The 19,552-nt window shown below is 41.6% G+C and overlaps 2 protein-coding genes across 4 annotated transcripts in view; both read left to right on the plus strand.

The window, feature by feature from the left end:
- Nucleotides 1-6,450, plus strand: part of LOC103130511 (scavenger receptor cysteine-rich type 1 protein M160-like) — a 28,963-nt gene extending 22,513 nt beyond the window's left edge. The window contains exons 1-3 of one of the 3 annotated variants that reach the window (XR_475221.2): nucleotides 4,510-5,399; nucleotides 5,478-5,569; nucleotides 5,894-6,450. Coding sequence is in view for 1 of the 3 variants with exons in the window: in XM_016665961.1 (XP_016521447.1) it covers nucleotides 5,478-5,569; nucleotides 5,894-5,995 (194 nt within the window). In the remaining 2 variants the exon portion in view is untranslated. Of the gene's footprint in view, nucleotides 1-4,509; nucleotides 5,400-5,477; nucleotides 5,570-5,893 lie in introns of those variants that run through there. The other 2 variants (XR_001660286.1, XM_016665961.1) reach the window with 2 other exon arrangements.
- Nucleotides 6,451-8,508: 2,058 nt separating this feature from the next.
- Nucleotides 8,509-13,043, plus strand: LOC103130512 (C-type mannose receptor 2-like). The gene is made up of 5 exons (XM_016665960.1): nucleotides 8,509-8,686; nucleotides 9,318-9,537; nucleotides 10,614-10,952; nucleotides 11,022-11,116; nucleotides 12,723-13,043. Exons 1-5 carry the CDS (start codon nucleotides 8,552-8,554, stop codon nucleotides 12,837-12,839), a joined length of 906 nt encoding a protein of 301 aa, XP_016521446.1. The 5' UTR covers nucleotides 8,509-8,551; the 3' UTR covers nucleotides 12,840-13,043.
- The last annotated feature ends 6,509 nt before the right edge of the window (nucleotides 13,044-19,552 follow it).

Here is a 19,552-nt window from a genome sequence, read left to right on the forward strand (position 1 = left end):
AGCAGTCCAGCAGAAGATGGGCACAGTTCAGCATCGTCATGTCTTTGTTCAGCAGCAACAACAGCAGCCTGATGTGGTAATCAAGAAGATCCTTTCAAATCACACCGTCCCATGATCTCTGAGCTAGAAAGACCCTGCCCCAAAGATCACCATCAAGTCAGAAGGAAGAACTGCCAGAGAAAAAAATAATACAAAGTCAAAACTTATGTATGCCACATTTCGTTACTTTCACTATTATAATTAAAATTTTATTTTATCTTGTGATGCATCCTCCCGTGTGGCTCTAGATTTGTCATTGTTACAGCACAAACGACCAACTGCCTCAAATCCTGAACTGCAAAAGAATAAACATAGAAATGTGTTAAAACATTCCACCATCAGATGTGCCAGAATTAAGAAAATAATGACACTTACTGTTCAAAATCAATAAACGTAAATACCTCGATGACATTCCCTCTGCTTGTGCCAAATATCAACTACAAATTTTAAAATCACAACCTCACAAACTCATTAAAGAACTAGAACAAAATCCAGAATGTCCTAGTACTAACACTTATAAAAGTTGTGATTGAATTGCACTTTGTCAAATAATTATGAATTTCAATTGTTCTACTAAATACCAAACATCCTATCATTGTCCCACGTTTCAAGACAAAGTCCTATTGCAAAATTGCAGAAGTTATTCACATTTTATTTGAATTTCATAGCAGTTTTAACCAAAATTTTCCTCAAAATTCACAATTTACACCCAACTGTATATAATCAAAGTCAGCAGTGATGCAGAAATCTATCAAAAATTTTAAATGAAATAAAGATGACATAGATGTTGTTTTAAGCTGTTCTATTTTAGATGATCAAATCTAATTTAGTAGAAGCTTCTATATCACATACACCATATTTTAGTCAAGCAGGAAGGCAATATGACTCTACATTAAAGAAATCCATAATTCACTATTGTTGAATGAACAACTCAATATTATTGATTAACAAGTTTACAATTAACCGTATCCAAAAATTTACCAGGAATTCGGGTCTACTTCTCCTTCTCCCCCTGTTGATATAATAAAATTATCATTTTGAAAACAATTTGGAATCTGTTACTGTTATATAATTTGCTGAAAAACTAAAATATTGTAACATGTTCCACCATTTCTCCAAATCACCCATCTAGTATTCAAAATAGACTGGGATGTTTTAAATTGCAAAGTTCTATCAGTAATCTCTTATCTTTATAATATCCCCCTGTGTTTTTCTTATTTCAAAAAGAAAAACAATTTAGAGGTGGAAAACCAAAATAGGAGACTTTCCCCATTGTGCTAAAATTTCAACATGTCCAATCAGTTACCCATATGAAATATAAACCAATTTAATTCAGTTAGTAAGTGTTAGTAAAAAATAAAATAAAAAATAAAATACCACAGTGGACGAGACAGTCTCTCAATTACTAATTCATATCTGCTTTAAGTCGAGGCCGAAGTTGTGCCGCCTCTGTTGTGTGCATCAATCCTACGGCACAAGCAGATGACTCTGCTTCAAATCAGATTGTGATACCAAAATATGCAATCATCACCTTTAAAATTGTCTGTAAAGCAGTAGTAAAAGTAAATTTATGAAACAAAACCTGTACTATCCCTAAATAGTTTAAAATAAGAAAAAAATATCACAGCTACTCACTAAATGACGTCACAAAGCGCTTCCTAAAAACACATCAAAGGCCATCTGCAGACACATTCACTCTCATTCACACTCAAGCAGACTCATCAACACCTCATTGTAAGAAAGATACAGGATGTTACCCCAGATCAAACTGACCAAACAAAGTGAGGTGTGATCTGCCCCCAACGCTGCTGTGAGAGCAGGAACACGACCCCATTCTCAGTATTTGAAGGCATCTTTACAGTAGTTGACCTATAATGTAAGAAATATACTTTCCAATTCTCCTCGATGACATTGGGCAAACACATTAAGTAGCGTAATTCACCTACAGCAACTGAAAAGATCCCCATGTTCACCTGTAATTTGTTTGTCACACTCCATTGTGTGAAATAAAGAAATTTGTGAACCATAAAGTTAGAACTTCCCAATTTGTACTGATTCCATTTACCACATATCTCCCCAGTTCACAAACCAAAATTTGTCCTGTTGAAAGTCTTAAACACAATTATTATAACACCATGGTTGAAAGAAACATAATTATCCAGTAGTTCTAATATTCAGTTTTGAGTGAACCTATTTCAAAAACTCCATTTTATACACACAACCTTATTTCATGATAGCCCACTGTTATTAAATGGCTATCCAGTAACTAGACCCCCTGTAGGAAAACCCCAAAAACCATTAATGTGGTCATGTAATATGCAAAATGGGCTGCACACAAAGATCGTCCTACAAGAAACAAAGTCATTCATTAGCGTTTCAACATGTCCTACATTAACAGTGTAGAAAACACTGTCAAGGAGAAAAAAACATCATCCATATGTATCAGTGCCGCGTCCCCGTTCAGATTAGTGAGGGTGTTCCAACCAGTGTCAGGAAACCTAGGAATTGAAGTGATTGTAAACGTTACAGCATTATAAAAGGCAATGAGATCATTCCAGTGCTCCAGCCTGGAACTGATGCCACACATTTCTCCCGCTGAGAAAGTAGAAACATCTGTATTATGTACTTTTCATTTCAACATAAAACACAGTTTCAAAAGAAAGTCACATCAAAATCCAAGAAACCTGAAAGAGTGAGCTGCAAATGTCGGTGTTAACAGAACAACTTAAGAACTCCCAAAATGCAAATGGAGTGGTCACTCAGTCTCCTGCTGTGAAACAAAGGACTGCAAGATCTGTAAAAGGAATCTCTGTTCCACAGAAGCACAATTTAACAGAAAGTTAGTAATACCAGCAAAAACATTTGACAATATTTCATAAAATAATCTCATTAACCATCCACCAACACAAAAATCACAAGACAAACACATAACACGTAGTGAAACACAAATCACTTCTGCACAATCTCAACACAACTCAGACACAGAGACAAATATACAGCAGCGCGTGGTGGAACATATAACGGCGGAAGACAGACGCAGCGTCAGGTAACGGAAAAAAACAGAAGGAGAGGAAAAATTCAGAAGCCGGCTAAAAATGTCCACTGCAATGTAAGAAATTCCCATCAACTCCAAACCACAATCACTTTCAGAGCCGGGTTATGCTCTAGGGAAAACCCCAATTTCTGTGTACTTCAATCAATCCGCCCAGCGACACAATATATGCCCCAGCGGAGAAGGCGACACCCAGCCCAACCGAATTAGAATTTCGTGTGTCAGTCCTTTATACTAATGGCAACTCAAGTCAGAGTCCCAAAGAAGGGTGATTCAACCCGTTTCAGTTTTTTTTCACGAGTGATGCAACTCGATCCAATTAACCCGTTTAATTATAAGTCCGGCGGGAATGAGCTTAGAATTCCCTGACTGATGCAAGCCAAAACTACCCAGAATACACAATATTAATCCGAATAAATTTGTAAATTTACAGGCTCAGTAACATTCCTGAAGGCCACAAATCAAAGCCTAGCTTTCGACAGAGACTTCGCTTGATCTCTGCTTGAGCCCTGTAGTGTGTATTCATCAAAAAACGTTAACTATGAGCTCTTTTCGGGGGGAATTTTAGGACATCGCGGAGAGTACCATAACTTCTGTGACGTCACACAGCAAAGAGAGAGAATGCACCAGAGCCAAACGAAACGGCGCTGCAGGCAATCAAAAAGTGACAAAACACCACCTCACCATACCGCAGCATCAGGCCGAGACGAATCAACAAGGTCCCCACAGCCGTCCGCCAAGAGTTCGGAACCGGCAACGAGCCCCCAAATGTTAAGGAAGAATAACTTATGTGATTAAATTTAGGACAAAATCTGGCTCTCTTTCTTCCTGTTTAGATCCCGGGTCCTCTGAACCCGCGTGTGGGACAAAAATACAACAATGCGTGATGACGTCACAGAATTTAATCCAAATCGGAACAAAGTGTAAGATACAACAGAAAATTAGACATACATTCGTTACCTGAGGCAAGAGATAGGGACAGCAAAGACGTCTTTGGAGAATTGCAAGAGCAAATCTGATTTGTTACTTCTGTGTAGAAAGTTTTATCTTCTTTTCTTTAATTTATTCAAATAAGGCGTATCTTTGCTCATCCTACCAGGAGCTCTCTGACCCTCTCTCAAGCCAGAAACCCCTGCCGTGTTTACGGCCTTTCACAGATGAGTGTGAAAAGCTGGAACTTCTCCTGATTGTTTTCCCACAGACAAAAGGCAGTTCAAACGATCCTAGCAAACCATCTGCTGTAACTACAGGTAGCATAAAGGTCAAAGAGCCAGAATACATTACTAAATTCAAAACCACAATTAGGCCATTTGAATCAAGACATGTTAAGTTTTAAAACTAGCTTATTTTAAATTTATTTTCTCAACACTGGTCCACCCCGGTGTTCTGGGAGGGTGGAGGTCTACCATGATGAAGTCTGGGGGACGGTGTGTGATGACGGCTGGGTCCTCAGGTGGTCTGCAGGCGGCTGGGCTGCAGCCTCGGCCCACTTAGACCAGGGAACCGGGGAGATCAGGAAGGGAAGTCAGCCTCTCTGAATGCTCCAACCAGGACTGGCGCCATCTGTGGTAGGAAACGCCACATTACAGCCAAACAGATTTAGACTGACTTCTGTTTATTGATTTCAGTTCAGCTGTAAAGAAGTGAATGTTTGGTGTGTCGTTCAGCTGGAGCCCAGATCCGATTGACCGGTCCAACCCGGTGCTCCGGGCGGGTCGAGGTTCTGTTCAACGGCACCTGGGGGCCGGTGTGAGCGCAGCTTCCAGCTCCGCGTCCGTACTGGGCCCCACCTGAAGCTTCATAGGCCCGGTTACGGCCCAGCTCCCTCCAGAAAACCGCGGCGTCGCTCAGGTCCCAGCCGTCATCACACACCGTCCCCCAGGCTGGCTGTGGCAGACCTCAACCCGTCCAGAACACCGGCCCGGACCCGCCAGTCTGACCGGGACGCCTGTTGGACGAAACGTTTCTCTGAGTCCGGAACCAAACAGCCGTTTCCACACCGGGACTGACCCGCCTGGTGGAGACCGGCTTACCGCAGACCACCGCAGCGGTTCGCCCCAAACCCGCTGTGGCCGTACAAAGTCCGCTCCACTTCGGTTCCGGAGCAGCTCATGTTAGCTAACCAGACCGGGCCGGTTCCTTCCCCAAGACTTGCGGCCTGAGCGGCCCGCAGCCCAGCCGCCGTCACACAACGGGTTTGGGCTGCAGAACTGCGTCCATGATGAGGACGATCTGTGACGGTACCGGCCGCCTGAAGCGGGTCAACCTCTGGCTTACATGAACCGAGCTTATCAGAACCAACCGGCATGTAGGTCCAAGTTATCAGGGTCAGGCATCATGAGGCTCTGAGGTCATTATTGGTTGTCGGTTTTGTTCAAATCTTTAGGAATCTTTCGGAAGGTGGTGAGACTGAAGGTTCTGCAGGATTCCTCTCTGGACCTGAGCGACCCGGCGGTGCTGGACGGGTTTCTGAACCAGGTAAACCCTGAGGAGACGATCCGTCTTTAGTTATTAACGGATCTCGGCTCCAGAACATCATGTCAGAGTTTATTTCATGTTTCCTCCAGAACTGATGCAGATTTTATGAGAAATGATGAAAATAACGTTTCAGATGTTCCAGCTTTAACTTCTCCTCCTGTTCAGGTTCTTTGCTCTTTTTGTCTTGGTTCTGTTTCATGTTCATCAGCTGAGTGATTTTCTAACTCTTCGGCTGCTCCCAGGAAAACATGCACATTTAGTTTCCTGAACACTGATGTGTCCGATGATGAACAAACTAAACTTTAGTTTATTTTATTGTTTCAGCTGAAACAGAATCTGCAGGATCAGGAGCTGGACGGAAACGTCAAACTGAGCTGGATGACTTTAGACGGAAAAATCTTCAAAAAGGACGAAGGACAAAACTGAAGAGCAGAATAAAGTCTCAGTTCGTTTCCTGTGTGATTTGTTTATAATAGCATAGAGGAGAGAATAAAAGTTCCTCCCAACCTGAACTTCACATGAAAACAATATTAAAACATAAAATAATCAAATATTGAATGTTTTAAGAGTGAAGCTCTGAAATGTAATGATTAAGATCCAATTGAAGGCTGTAAACCAATGAATGAGTCCCACACAACATGGCGCTGTGACGTCGCCCCCCGGTGGCTATGAGCAGGAACAGCAGGTTGACTTCTTCCTCTAAATCTTCTCCCTGCAACGCAAACATCAAACTGGGGTTTATATTACAATAAAAAGTAATTATTTACCATTTAAGCAATATTGAGAATGCCACAAAGAACAGGCGAAGAGGAGTTCCAGGAGAAGATCAGTCCGTTTGGGTTTGAATATATTTCAATAAACTAATGATGACATCTCCTGGTTCTGTTTGCATTAAGACCCGGTTCTGATCCATCTGAACACCAAGCAGGCTCTTAATATTCTGATGATTATGGGATCATAAACATAACGGACATTTTATCACTTCATTACTTTAAGTTCAGTTATTTCCTGTTACATGATGCCGACCTGAGGAAACTGGTTCAGATTCATAAGCAGTAATTTATCACGAAGGTTATTAATAACATGTAAACAGTTTCCATAAACATTTGCATGTTTCCATGGAAACGAACTGAGCTCTGATCTTCATCACTACAGTTTAACGTTTTCACCTGGAAAATGAATTATGATTTTAGATTCACTGAAATATTTTCCATGAAAAAATGTTTATGAAATAAAAAATTGTTTCAAAACGTTTTTATTGGGATGAATTTAATGTGTTTAAATGAAAGTTGATTCATTTTTTAAAGGGACAGTTTCATGTAAAATCAGCAGTTTTGATCTTTACATATTTTAATGATATTTAATAAAAATCAAGCCTGCAGTTTTGCTTTGATCCTTTCATGTTTCAGAAGTAATTTCATTTCCATGGCAACCATTCAGCTGTAAACGCCTGGGTGGACCTAGCCCCGCCTTCCAGCCACAGCTCCTCCCCCACTCAGCTCCTTCAGACTAGCCAGCAGCAATTAGCATCAGCTGAGCTCCTGACAGGAGCTGCTGCTCAGAGCAACGATGGTAAAAACGTTAAAGGGTTAATGGAGGAGCCATGTTGGGGTGACTTTCTGGAGGCGGAGCTCCAGAAACAGCAGGAGCTTCTTAAAGAGACAGAGGCCCAGTTTCAAGGCGTTAATTCAGGAAGTTTCTTTTCAAGTTAATTTTAATATTTATAGCATTTTTATAACAACTAAAGGTAACATAGGTGCTGAATTAAGCTGTAAAATGTGATCATGTGACTACGTCTCCTCCAGATCCTCCATCCTGTCCTCGGCAAACACCGGATCTCATTTTAATATGAATGAATCGGCGGCAACTCGGGTTCCTCCACAGGTTTGAATATAATTTGTTTAGCTTGCTAAGTGACGAGGATTGTGGTGATTTTTAATCTCCAAAAGGAAAAACATTTTGTGTGAGGCTTTGGTTTCCTCTGACTGAAACCCAATAAGAGTTTTAACTTCCAAGAAATACCAAAAGGCTTTTATGTGACTTATTATGATTATCTGATTGAACTTTGTGTATTTATAACCAAACCATAAAGTTACAACGTTTATCCTCCGCCTGTTGTTCTGCTTTGCATCTCCAGGATGATTTGAGCTGAAAACAGAGCAGAAGATCATAAATGCAGATTCATGTTTGATTATTCAGATTCAGGAAGTTCAGCTTTAAAAAACATCAGCCTGAGAAAATCACAGCTTCAGACTAACATCTGAGTTTAAACCAGGACTAAAGCTGAATAACAGAATCTGATGTTTCTGTTTTCACGTCGATTCTCCCTCAGCGCTGCTTTAACTCCCTGACCGTTTTATGTTTCTGCAGCAGAAATAAAAACCAGAACCTTCTGAAGAATTCAGAAGAATCCTCAAGCAGTTTGTTTCTCTAACAGATCATTTTGGGGATTTTTATTTTAACAGACTTTAATATAAATTTTGCAACTGAATAAAATCTGGTTAATAAGAGGTCAAAGTTCAGACTGTTTCTGTAGACACTGAACAAACGAAGTTTTTTCTGTGGAGTTTTATACCCGTTTATTTTCACTTAAAGCAACAGCAGGACTTTAACAGAGATCCGGAGGAAGAGGAGAAACCTTCGCTGTGACCTTTTCTGACCTTCTTCATGGAAATGCAGCTGATTTGAATGGTTTTGACTTGCCAATAATTCAGGATGTTTGAGCCGAGAGGCAGAGAGTTTCTGATGGAAGCAGAGACCAGATGAGGAAGGATGGAGGCGCTCCTCTTCATCACCGCTGCAGCAGGCAAGTTTCACTCAGAAATATTCATTTGATTTGTATTTTAATGAGTTTTTCTGTTGTTATGATTTGGAAACGTTTGAAAAGTTTTTGTTTCGGTGAAGAGGATTAATCTCTGCCTGCGTCTCTCAGGCGTCGTTTCTTCTCCTTCGTCTCATGAATATCGTTTCGTTTATGAGCCGATGACCTGGGCCGACGCTCAGCGTTACTGCAGGAGGATGAACTCAGACCTGGCTACCATAGCAACCATGGAGGACATGAAGACACTGAACAAGATGGCGGTCATGAACAACATGGTCTACACTTCTTACAGCTACGTATGACGGCTTTCACTTCCTCTAAAGTCACAGCAGAAACAGGAAGCAGATCATGGAGAAAATATCCAAAAACACCTTCAACGTTACTGCAGAGAAATACAGACGGGAGCTACAAACCACAGGGAGCCAGAGCAGAACAAAAACCATCAAACCGAGAAAAATCCAACAGAGAAGAAACAGAAAATAACAGAGAAAAGACAGGAGGAACACTGAGACGGAGAAAAGTTTAAATACTGAACAAAAAACCTGAACTGATGAACTGAGAGAGGACAGAGAGAGAGAGGACAGGGGGACAGGAAATGATCTATTAAAGAATAACTAGAGTTAATTAAACTAGAGTAAGAAGGAATAAGAAATAAACATAAACAAGAATAAAGAACTGAACTAAAGTAAAACTAGACTGGTGTAATCAAAGAAAGACTAAAGAGCACAGAAAAATGAAATGATCAAAACTCCAAACATTACAACATGATCACCTTTAAATTATTGGAAAAGTTGCAAAAAATAAAAAAGAAGAAAGAAAAATGAAAACCATGAGACGATTCTCAGTTTTGATTTTTATTCATAGAATCTCAAAGAAATCAAAGAGCCGGTTCTCTCTGCGTGAATCAGAACGTTCCTGTTGTTTCAGAGAGCCTGGATCGGACTGTATGACGACGTGGACAGCTGGCGCTGGTCCCTGTCGGACTCTGGGTTCTACAGAACCGGGGAGGATTCGTTCAGGAAGTGGCAGAGCGGAGAGCCGAACAACTGGATGAGCACCGAGCGCTGCGGCATGGTGACCGGGGAAGGCCTGTGGCAGGACGGGCCGTGTTCCTCCGCCCGGCGGCCCGTCTGCGCCAACATCACCGGTACGACCCGCGACACGTTTCAGACTAAAATATGGACGTTTCTGAGATACAAAGGTCAAACATTTCTCTTGGGAAAAAAAAACAAACTTTGAGGATAATCTAAAAAAAAAAATCCTTGAAAAAACTTATAAATGTCCAAACTTGATAGGTTGAAAAATTGTAAGAAAGATACTCAGAAAATTTGAGATTCATTTCAGAAATTTTCTAGAAAAAACGCAGAAATTTCCAGATTTATAAGTTGAAAATTTGCAAGACAAAAAATGTTGAGATTAACATTTTTTGGCTCTAGCGGCTTTTATCTGATAGTGAATCAAAGTAATGAGGGGAACATGAGGCAGACGTCACCAGGCCGGGACTCGAACCTGTGACGTCCACGTGAGGGCTGGGCTTTAACCCTCAGCAACCTTTGTTCGTTATTCTGCAATAGCCAGCCACGCCCTAACCTCACCACTGACTGACTACTGACCAGTTCTCTGTCTAACAGGTCCGGAAAATCCCTGTAACCTGGGTCTTACCCTATCATAGGTTTACTAGAGAATTTCTGTTTAAACTGGCGGCGGAGAAAACTCGTCTAGCTCTAACTACCTTCAGATCCAGAAGTTACGGCCCTTTTCAGTTGAGAAACAGTCGACAGAGTAGCGCTAGCTGCCGCGTAGTTCCAACAACCACTCCTGTTAACGGTAGCTTTNTTCAAGCACAAACTAAGAAATTTTTAGATAAATGTCAAACATTTTTCTAGACAAAACTTGGATATTTTCTGAACTCATAATGTTGAAAATATTAAACTTTTAGAGTCTCAAAAGTAAAAAAAAATTGACTACTTTTCAAGATCAAAAATTTCCAAACTTTTCATAGAAATTTTCTGAGATTAATCTAAAAATTTCTGAGTTTTCTTGCTAAGTTTTAAACTTTTTGAGCTCAAAAATTTTTTTGCTATAAAATATGTGAAATAAATCTACAAAAAAAATATTTTTTGTCGCAAATTTTCATGTCATCAGGTTCAGAAATTTCCACAGGTTTTTTTCTGTCTCCCAGCCGTCAGACTTGAGTTTTTGTGTTTCTGGTTCTGCTTTCAGGGCCCGGTGTGAGTTTCGTTCTGGTCCAGTCTGGGATGAACTGGACGGAGGCCCAGAGCTTCTGCAGGAAGCAGCACTCGGACTTGGCCAGCATCAGGAACGAGTCCGAGAACCAGCAGGTCCAGCAGCTGGTGCCGGCAGGAACCAAAGTCTGGACCGGACTGTACCGAGACGGCTGGAAGTGGTCGGCTGGGAGCCGCTTCTCCTTCAGCTACTGGAAGAGCACCGAGCCCAACAACAGCAACGGGAATGAGAAGTGTGTGTTGGCGACGTTTGACGCTCTGGGGAAATGGGAGGACTGGCGGTGTGACGTAGAGAAAGCCTTCATCTGCTCCAGCAGTGAGTCTTCCTCAGCCTCTTCCTCCTGATCTCTCTGCCTGCCGCTCATCAACCATTTTGCTGTCAAAGCTGTTGTTTTTCAGAAGGTTGTGTCTGTGAAGCTGGAGAAAACCTCCGGCGTGGATCTGAACTCTGCAGCAGTCATGGAAGAGCTGCTGAGTCAGGTACGTGGATCTCACTTCCTACCAGCAGGTGGAGCTGCAGCGCCAACAAAACGGGTTCAAAATGTTGTTTTCTTCTTCATTTCCACCAGCAGTAACTTCCGGTTACTGATCATGTGACTCATGATGCTAAACAAGTATTTCTATTGAAATACACTAATTTCAATATGGCTGAAAAATGACAACAAAAACTTTATTAAATTTCCATGTTCCCATTAAAGCTGCAGTAACTTTTATAAAATGTTTATTCGTTAAATCTGTCAGCATGTTGTAACAGTTTGTTCTGTGAATAGATCAACCTCCTCTCTGAGCTGCTACTGTCTGAAGAAATGCACCAAAACCAACCAATCAGAGCCAGAAGGAGGGGCTTAGCGCTGTTAATCAATCTCATGTACTCACTGCTAAATGTGCTAATGGCGGAGAAACAACTTACTGTTACAGGAAAACCATTTATCTGCTGTCATTGGCTATGCTAACTAGTCTGAGCATTCATGACAAGCTATGCTAGCTGCAGAGAAGCAGAGACCAAGAAAGGGAAAGCAGGAACAGAAGGTGATTGACAGCAGTAAGCCCCGCCTCCTGGCTCTGATTGGTTGTTTGTAGTTAATAATGGGAGAAAACAGAGGAGATTGATTTTTTTTACAGATTATGTCTCATAACAAACAGTGAGGACATTCTGCAGCTTTAAGTGTGTGGTGGGATGGTGTTCCCCCCTCCCCCCACTGCGCACCGGGTGCAGCAGGAAGCGCACCATTGATTGGTGGGCGGGGCAGATGCCTATATAGCTGGGCGGGCCGCTGCAAGGTGTGTGCGTCTTTGTTTCTCCCGCTGTTGCTGCGGTCGGCGGCTACATGTCGGCTTGTGGGTTTGGTCGACTCATCTGCGATCTGTTGCTCTGATGGCGTTGCCGGCTGCAGCTGGGGGTTGCTGTGGCGGGCGGCTTCAATCTGGTCCTCACCTGCTGACCCGCTTCCTCCCGGGTTAGGCTGTGTTTCCACCCCTGGGCACTTGATTGTGTTTGGAGCTGCAGCGCTTTGGACGCTTTGCTGTCTTGTCTTGTGTGATTGGGCCGCTCAAATAAACCTGTTGCGGATTGGGCAGGCTGTGTGTGCGGGGCATTACTACTCCGGCTCCATCGAAGGGCATTTGGAAGCGGATGGCAACAACAACTTGTTCCTTGTTTTGTGATTGAAGTTACTAATTTGTTTGGTTTTATTTACTAATTTGTTTTGCATTGCATGTTTTTATTTCTTTGGAATAATTAAACTTGTCTGTCCTGTTTCCTTTTGTGTTCCTTTTGTCCCAGGGACCGAGTAGTGGGCCTGAAGCCTCGTTTTTAAAAGGAAATGTTTTAAAGGAATTGTTAAATAAAATATTGTGCACTGAAAGGTCTGTGTTCGGGTGCATCTTGTTAATTTTAAAAAGATCTCCACCTGCTGGTCACAAGTGTGTTTGTTTTCATAACTCTAATTTGTGCTGGTGAATAGAAACGCAGCTGATGGGTCCAGCTGAGAGTTTTCCAGATTATTTCCATCAGTCAGAGGTTTTCCTCCTGCAGAAAGAGCCTGAACATGAATCTGCATAAATGTGATCATTCTTCCTCTTCCAGCTGCTGCTGAAGCTGAAACAGGAAGGACTGAATGCAGACGTGGAGCTGAGCTGGAGGAAACAGTCGGACGGAAACGTTTTCCACAAACTGAAGGAGAAAAATCCAACGTCAGTCTGAGAGAAGAAGATCTGCTGCTTTCTTTATGAAGTTAATAATCTGATTATATAATGTTCAGGCATTCAGCAGTTATATTTATTACGTTCCTGTAGAATTAATAAAACTTTCATTCAGGCATTAAAACAAACGTATTTAGTTCCTAGATGTTGGTTTGTTGTATTTATTATTAATTTTACTCCTAATGTAAGAAAAGCAATAAAGACAATAAAGACAATAAACATGTGCCTCTGATTCAGAAAAAAATCCTAAAATCATGAAAATATTTTTTCAAATAATAAAAATGAAGCTGAGTAAAAAAGGGCTCTGATTGGCCAGCCTCGGTCTGATGTCATTCATCTCATTTCTGATCTCTAAGGGTTTTTTTAATGTTTCACTTTAATTTAGTTTGTTAAATGAAACAAACATTGGCCTTCATTAAACATTAGATCTTTTTCGGGAAAATAATTTAATTAATTGATCTTATTTTATGACTCATTGATGTAAAAAATGTTCCTGGACGTCTGAATATCTGGTTGCAGGTAAAAGTCGTGTTTCCAAATAACTACAGACCTCAAACACAACGCAAACTTTTTCAGTGACTTTATGAACCTTCTGTCTGTGATATGCATGGCTGAGTCCATCATGGTGTTTAGTTTAGTTTTACAGCTTCCTGACGCCTGGTGTTGACTCATTTCATCCAGAACCGCTCTGGTCTGGTCTCACTCAGAGAGTTTAAACCTGACAAACGGATGGTATAAATGAGTCTCCAGAATTCGACCATGAAATCTTTTATTCTGGGGGAGAAGAGTAAAAAAACAAACCAATCTCCTCTTCAACTTTCCCTGCACTCCAGCCTAAATGTAAGAATAAAACAATGTTCAACCGAACTGCTGGCTTAGCACCGGTTGTTCGCGTCAAAATAAAAAAAAAAGAAAATTATAATAAAGCTGATTATAAAACCCACAATGATGCTCAAAACTGCAAAATAACACATTAACAAACAACAATAATCATCATATGGTAAAACTTCAACATAACCAACAACATCCGTACAGAAAACAAACGTATATCGCAGCAGCGAACTTCCTCTGACTTACAGGCAGAACAAGCTGAGGGCTGGACGGAGCTACGGAAGCCCAGGAGACGCAAACGAGGCAGAGTGCAGAAAGGCGACCCCCGCAGGCAAAAACAACAAATAAAAATAACTGAAGATAAAATTCACAAATTCTCAAGGCTATTGCTTTAGTTTAAGTCCACGTGCAGCTGTTGTTTCATGGAAAACAACGAAACAGCAGACGGTTTCATTGTCAACATGTGAGGCTGAGTATGTAGCATCAGCAGCTACCATCCAAGAAGCGCTCTATCTATCTCAGGACATGGACCACAGTTTTGAGCAAACTGCAAAGGTGTTTGAGGATAACCAAGGGACAATACGCCTGGCAAAGAACCCTGTGAATCGCCAGAGGAGCAAGCATGTGGACATTAAATACCACTTAAGGTCCAATGTTTTGCAGGGTAAAATTGTTTCGGCCTGCTGTCCGACAGAAAATATGGATGTGTTCACAAAATCTGTCACAAGAGCCAAGATTTAAAAAATTTGTTCTTATATGTTTGGAAATAGTGCTACGGCTAGAATGTGTGGCATCATCAAGTGGGGGTGTTGAATACGATGCTTGTCACTATTTGTATTGGCACTATTTTGTGAAGCGGAAGGTTACGCGCTTATAAAGACAATAAAGGTGGAGCCTCCTTGCTTCTTTTCGTCCTGTGTGTTCGGCCACAGAGCAGGGCAGCGTGGCTCCCAGTTAAATTGATAATGTCCTGTCTCCTATTTATTTTCATAAGTAAGTTGATACTTCTGCAAAGATGCATTCACGAGGTACAGATTCTGCAATGACGAAGAGTCCAGAGACTCCCGTGGAAATGACAGGAGATCCGCTGCAGAAGTACAACACTGTCCACCGGATTGTGATGAAACAGTAAGTATGCTACCCACTATGAAAAAATATTATTTAAACGGTATAAAAATATTAATGACTTTTTCTACATTTAATTTGAAACAGTGGATGTGTTGAACGTCGAAGTGTCATCAGTTATTTGCTTTGAACACATTTGCTAGTTGTAATTAGCTGCGCCATTCGGCGGCTTCAGATGTCAGCATATTTGAACTTAACTAGTCTGTGAGTTAGTGAACGTTTATTTTGTGTGTGTACTTTTAATTTGACCCTAAAGAACTTAAAGAGCTGGAAGCCTGTATGTAGTGGAAAAACATGAAATGTGATTTAGACGGTAGACGTTCAGGGCTGGTGCTGGTGGACCGAGCACTGCTCATTAAATAAAATTTAACAGCATTGATAATCTTAATAAATAAGTGTTACATTTATGTATCTGTAGTCTGTTTTAAAATATTAGTGTTTATGGGGCCCCTGAAGCTCTTGGTTAAATAGTATTTTATTTCTTAACAGAACCTGAGGCTCTCGGGCCTCAAAGAGCAAGAAGGAGAAAACAACTTTTCTCAAGAATCTTACCACAATGGGAAGAAAGGAAGAGGGACGACCAAATCAAATCAAATTAGGAAAATATCAGCAAAACAAAGTTTTTAGTGTAAAAATATAAATTTCCAGACTGAATGTGAAAACAGATTTTAAAACATNGTGTACTTTTAATTTGACCCTAAAGAACCTAAAGAGCTGGAAGCCTGTATGTAGTGGAAAAACATGAAATGTGATTTAGACGGGAGACGTTCAGGGCTGGTGCTGGTGGACCGAGCACTGCTAATTGAATAAAATTTAACAGCATCGATAATCTCAATAAATAAGTGTTACATTTATGTATCTGTGGTCTGTTTTAAAATATTAGTGTTTATGGGGCCCCTGAAGCTCTTGGTTAAATAATATTTTATTTCTTAACAGAACCTGAGGCTCTCAGGCCTCAAAGAGCAAGAAGGAGAAAACAACTTCTCTCAAGAATCTTACCACAATGGGAAGAAAGGAAGGAAGAGGGGCGACCCGTCAGGTCATCCTGCAGTTCACTAGGAGGCGCCATCGAGACACAGTCTGGAAAGTGACGAAGGATTAAGTGGTATGCAAAGAACAAGGTCTGCGTTTTGCTCAAGATTTTACTAAGGAAGACTGGCTGGCAAGGAAAACACTGAATTAAAACTTATTTTCTCTCAGATAATCAGTAAAAATCATCAGAAATGAATGGAGTGTTATTCTGACTCTTTTCTGCAGCGCCCCCTGCTGTGGCAGAGTGAAAACTGCATGTTCATTTCTGAGAAGATCCCTATTTAACAATAAATGTTCAAATAATCTACACTCTTTATAGACGTTGGTAAAAATAAGATGAGTTAAATGGTTTCGATTTTCATTTGTGGTTGGTGTCTCCAGCTGACAAATCAGATGTTTGATGTGGTTTGGATTCTGTTTTCTGTTTTAATATAAATCTGTCAGAAATAACTTCCTGTTAGTCTGGCTGTGAAGATGATGATCAAAAACTTTCTGACGGGTTCTGTCTCCCATCTTGCCACCTCAGCTACAATCATTGTGATTTTTACTCACAATGTTTTATTTGAGAGAGAAGTGGCCTGCACCTGCAGGCACCAGACTCATGGCTGTGGGATCTACATCACTCTTCCAGTTTTTACCATCATGTTTTTGTTACTTTGGATGAACAAAGTCTTCATCGGTTCCTGCAGGATGTGCAGCTGCTTCACGTTGTGTCCGCTGACGTGTGCCTGTAAATGTAGAGGAAAATGTGTTCGTGTGGTTGTTCTTCAGACTGTGAAGGTTTTCCTGATCGCTCTGCTGTGGGTCGTCTCTGTGTTGCTGGATGGAGATTGGTCTGTCAGAACGGCCTGTCTGGACCGCAGGCTCTGATTCCCTGCAAGGCAAACAGAACCATAGAGGAGCAAATCATCATCGATAAACTGAAAAACAAGTCAAAGGTGAGCGCTGTCATGATTACTTATGAACATAAATGACTTTTTATTATTTAGATGGATTAAATTGTGTGTTCCTGGTAGGGGTTGCACCAATTAGTCGACTCGTCGATTCTTTTCTCTGCACTGACTTTTTTCTGGGCCAGTCGACTAGTCGCAATTACATGACTAAACAGATTTTTCCCAGAAAATGAAAGAAGGTGGACTAGGTGAGTTCGTCAGAAAGCTCAAATTGTATAAAAATGTAAATAATTTAATAATTACAAACTGTAAATTACAGCATAGGCTACCGCAATAGGGGCGTTGCGCGACGCGGTGGTTAGCGCGGCGCCCCGCATACAGAGCCCGGTAATCAGGAGTCCGACTCCCGTCCTCCATTCGCTGGGCCCAGGCCTCTCTCCGCTCTCTCTGGCCCCTTACAGTCAGATCGTTGTCAAATAAACTAGTGCCGAAAAAATCCTTTAAAAAATAAATAAATAAAAAAGACTACCGCAGTAATGTGTTACAACGCGTCATGATGTCAGGCTTTTTTATCCATCCAACTGATCAGCGTCACCCTGCGTATTGAAGCTTTTAACCTGGCAGCTTTACGCTCTTATAAAGATGGTTTGACTTCATCTGGAAACTAAATCCAAGCTCCATCCTGAGGATCTGACAGAGGCGATCTCGGCCGCCGTCTGCATGTCGGTTCAGAGAGCCGCTGCTGAGTCAGCAGAGCCTCCTGCTGCGCATCGGGCGGAGGAGCAGCAGGAGGAGCAGCAGGAGGAGGAGCAGCAGGAGGAGGAGCAGCAGGAGGAGCAGCAGGAGGAGCAGCAGGAGGAGGAGCAGCAGGAGCAGGAGCAGCAGGAGGAGCAGCAGGAGCAGGAGCAGCAGGAGGAGCAGCAGGAGGAGCAGCAGGAGGCTTCGTTAAATTCAACTGTAACCAAACGGGATCCGTTCATAATAAGTTTGGTTTGTGATGTTCCAAAAGCACCATTGTGGTCAGTGTGATNAAACCGATGGTTACTTCTTAGACTGCCTGGGTTAGCATTAGCATTAGCGTTAGGTGTAGCATTAGCATTAGCTTCAGTTTTAAGGTTAAGGTTACAACCCTGGGAGTCTCTCTAGTGGTTTCTTACATTTTGTCGTGAAAACTGGCATAAGGTGGTGAGATCTCTCCAGGTACATGCAGAAAACGGAGCATAAAGGCCTGAGAAATAACAGTAATGTTGCATCTTGATTTAATGATGATTAAAAGATGAATGAAAATACATACATATGTAATGGTTGGAATAATCAGTAATGCACATTTGAAATGTGTATTCTGTATTCGTGATCTGAATGACAGTAACAATTTGATTGTTGTATGATGATTATTGATGATTAGAGACAGTAACAGCTTGAGTTACAGAACAAATAAATAATGAAGAATCATACTGAGAGTTATAAGTTGATATAATGATAAATTGTTTATGTTTTGTAATTACAGAATTATGTTTGATAATGTATTAATGAAATGTGATGACTGAAGATTTGAGATCGTGAGAAATGAAGGCAGGTTCTGTTCTCGAACTGTGTCGCAATTAGGCGGGCGCTTGGGAGGCTCAAAAAGGAAGTAAGTTACCAGATGGCCAGTGGAAAAAGGGAAGTACCGAACAGAGTTGCTGCAATGAGTCACGAAAGAGATGATGGTTGGGAAAGGTTGGGGCTTTCCACAGACTCATCGGAATGTTCCAGAAGTCACGTAGACCTCTCCCATACACAACCATGGGCTGAGAGGGTATAAAAAGCAGCAGTTGAGGGAGGAAACTGTTCTTTGTCTGCAGCGCTGAAGGAGAGCCAACAAGAGGACGCAGATCGAAGATCAGCAGAGGACCGCGCCCTGGAACCAAGGGGAAGCTGAGACTTCGCGCTGCTAAGAAGGGACAAGACCCGTCTGCCCCCTGCCCTGGTTCCTGATTCGACCAACCCCTCTGCCTCAACCCAACGATCTCTACCCGACTGCAGCAGACTTGGAGAAAAGACAAAGGTCACTGATTGATGAAGATTCTGTGCGTTTGAAGGACAACGGACAGTTCTGCTTTGCTATTCTGAAAGGGGACTTTGCCACGTCAGGACAAGGACTCTAACCAAGGACATTTGAAGATTCCTGCTGCCGGGATCAATTGCCATCTGGGTGTGAGTTGAACTGCCCCCCCAAGAGCCTCGCTTAGTTAAACTAGTGACACAGGATAGGGATAGAAATGGAAATAGGTTTTAATTGATTTAGGTTGAATTTATTATCTGGTTGCAAATCTGTAATCTCTGAAAGTTGATCCGCTTGTCATTTACCCCTGCTAAAGCTTGCTTAATAAATTACATATTAAAAATTCCAATGAAATTTGTGGACATTGAGATTAATTGAGTCATTTGATCATTGTAGTTTCCCCTGATTACAGTAAAATTAGCTTACATGATTCTAGAGATGTGGTGGCTTCGTACTTTCCTTTGGTGGCTGTTTCTCAACTGAAAAGGGTCATAACTTCTGGAACTGAAGGTAGTTAGAGCTAGAAGAGTTTTCTCCGCCGCCAGTTTAAACAGAATATCTCCTATAAACCTAATTCTAGGGTAAGACCCGGGTTTCAGGGATTTTCCGGACCCGTTAGATAGAGAACTGGTCAGTAGTCAGTCGAGCCATTGGTGAGATAAGGGCGGGGCTGGCTATTGCGTAATAACGAACAATTTTGTTTGGTCTTTTCTGGCCACATGTCCTAGTTAAAGCCTGAACTAAGACATGGCTCTCTTGGCATAGGTCATTCATGTGATCCTGAAGGCT

The sequence above is a fragment of the Poecilia formosa genome, unplaced genomic scaffold (assembly GCF_000485575.1).
Source record: "Poecilia formosa unplaced genomic scaffold, Poecilia_formosa-5.1.2 Scaffold642, whole genome shotgun sequence".
Taxonomy (NCBI): Eukaryota; Metazoa; Chordata; class Actinopteri; order Cyprinodontiformes; family Poeciliidae; genus Poecilia; species Poecilia formosa.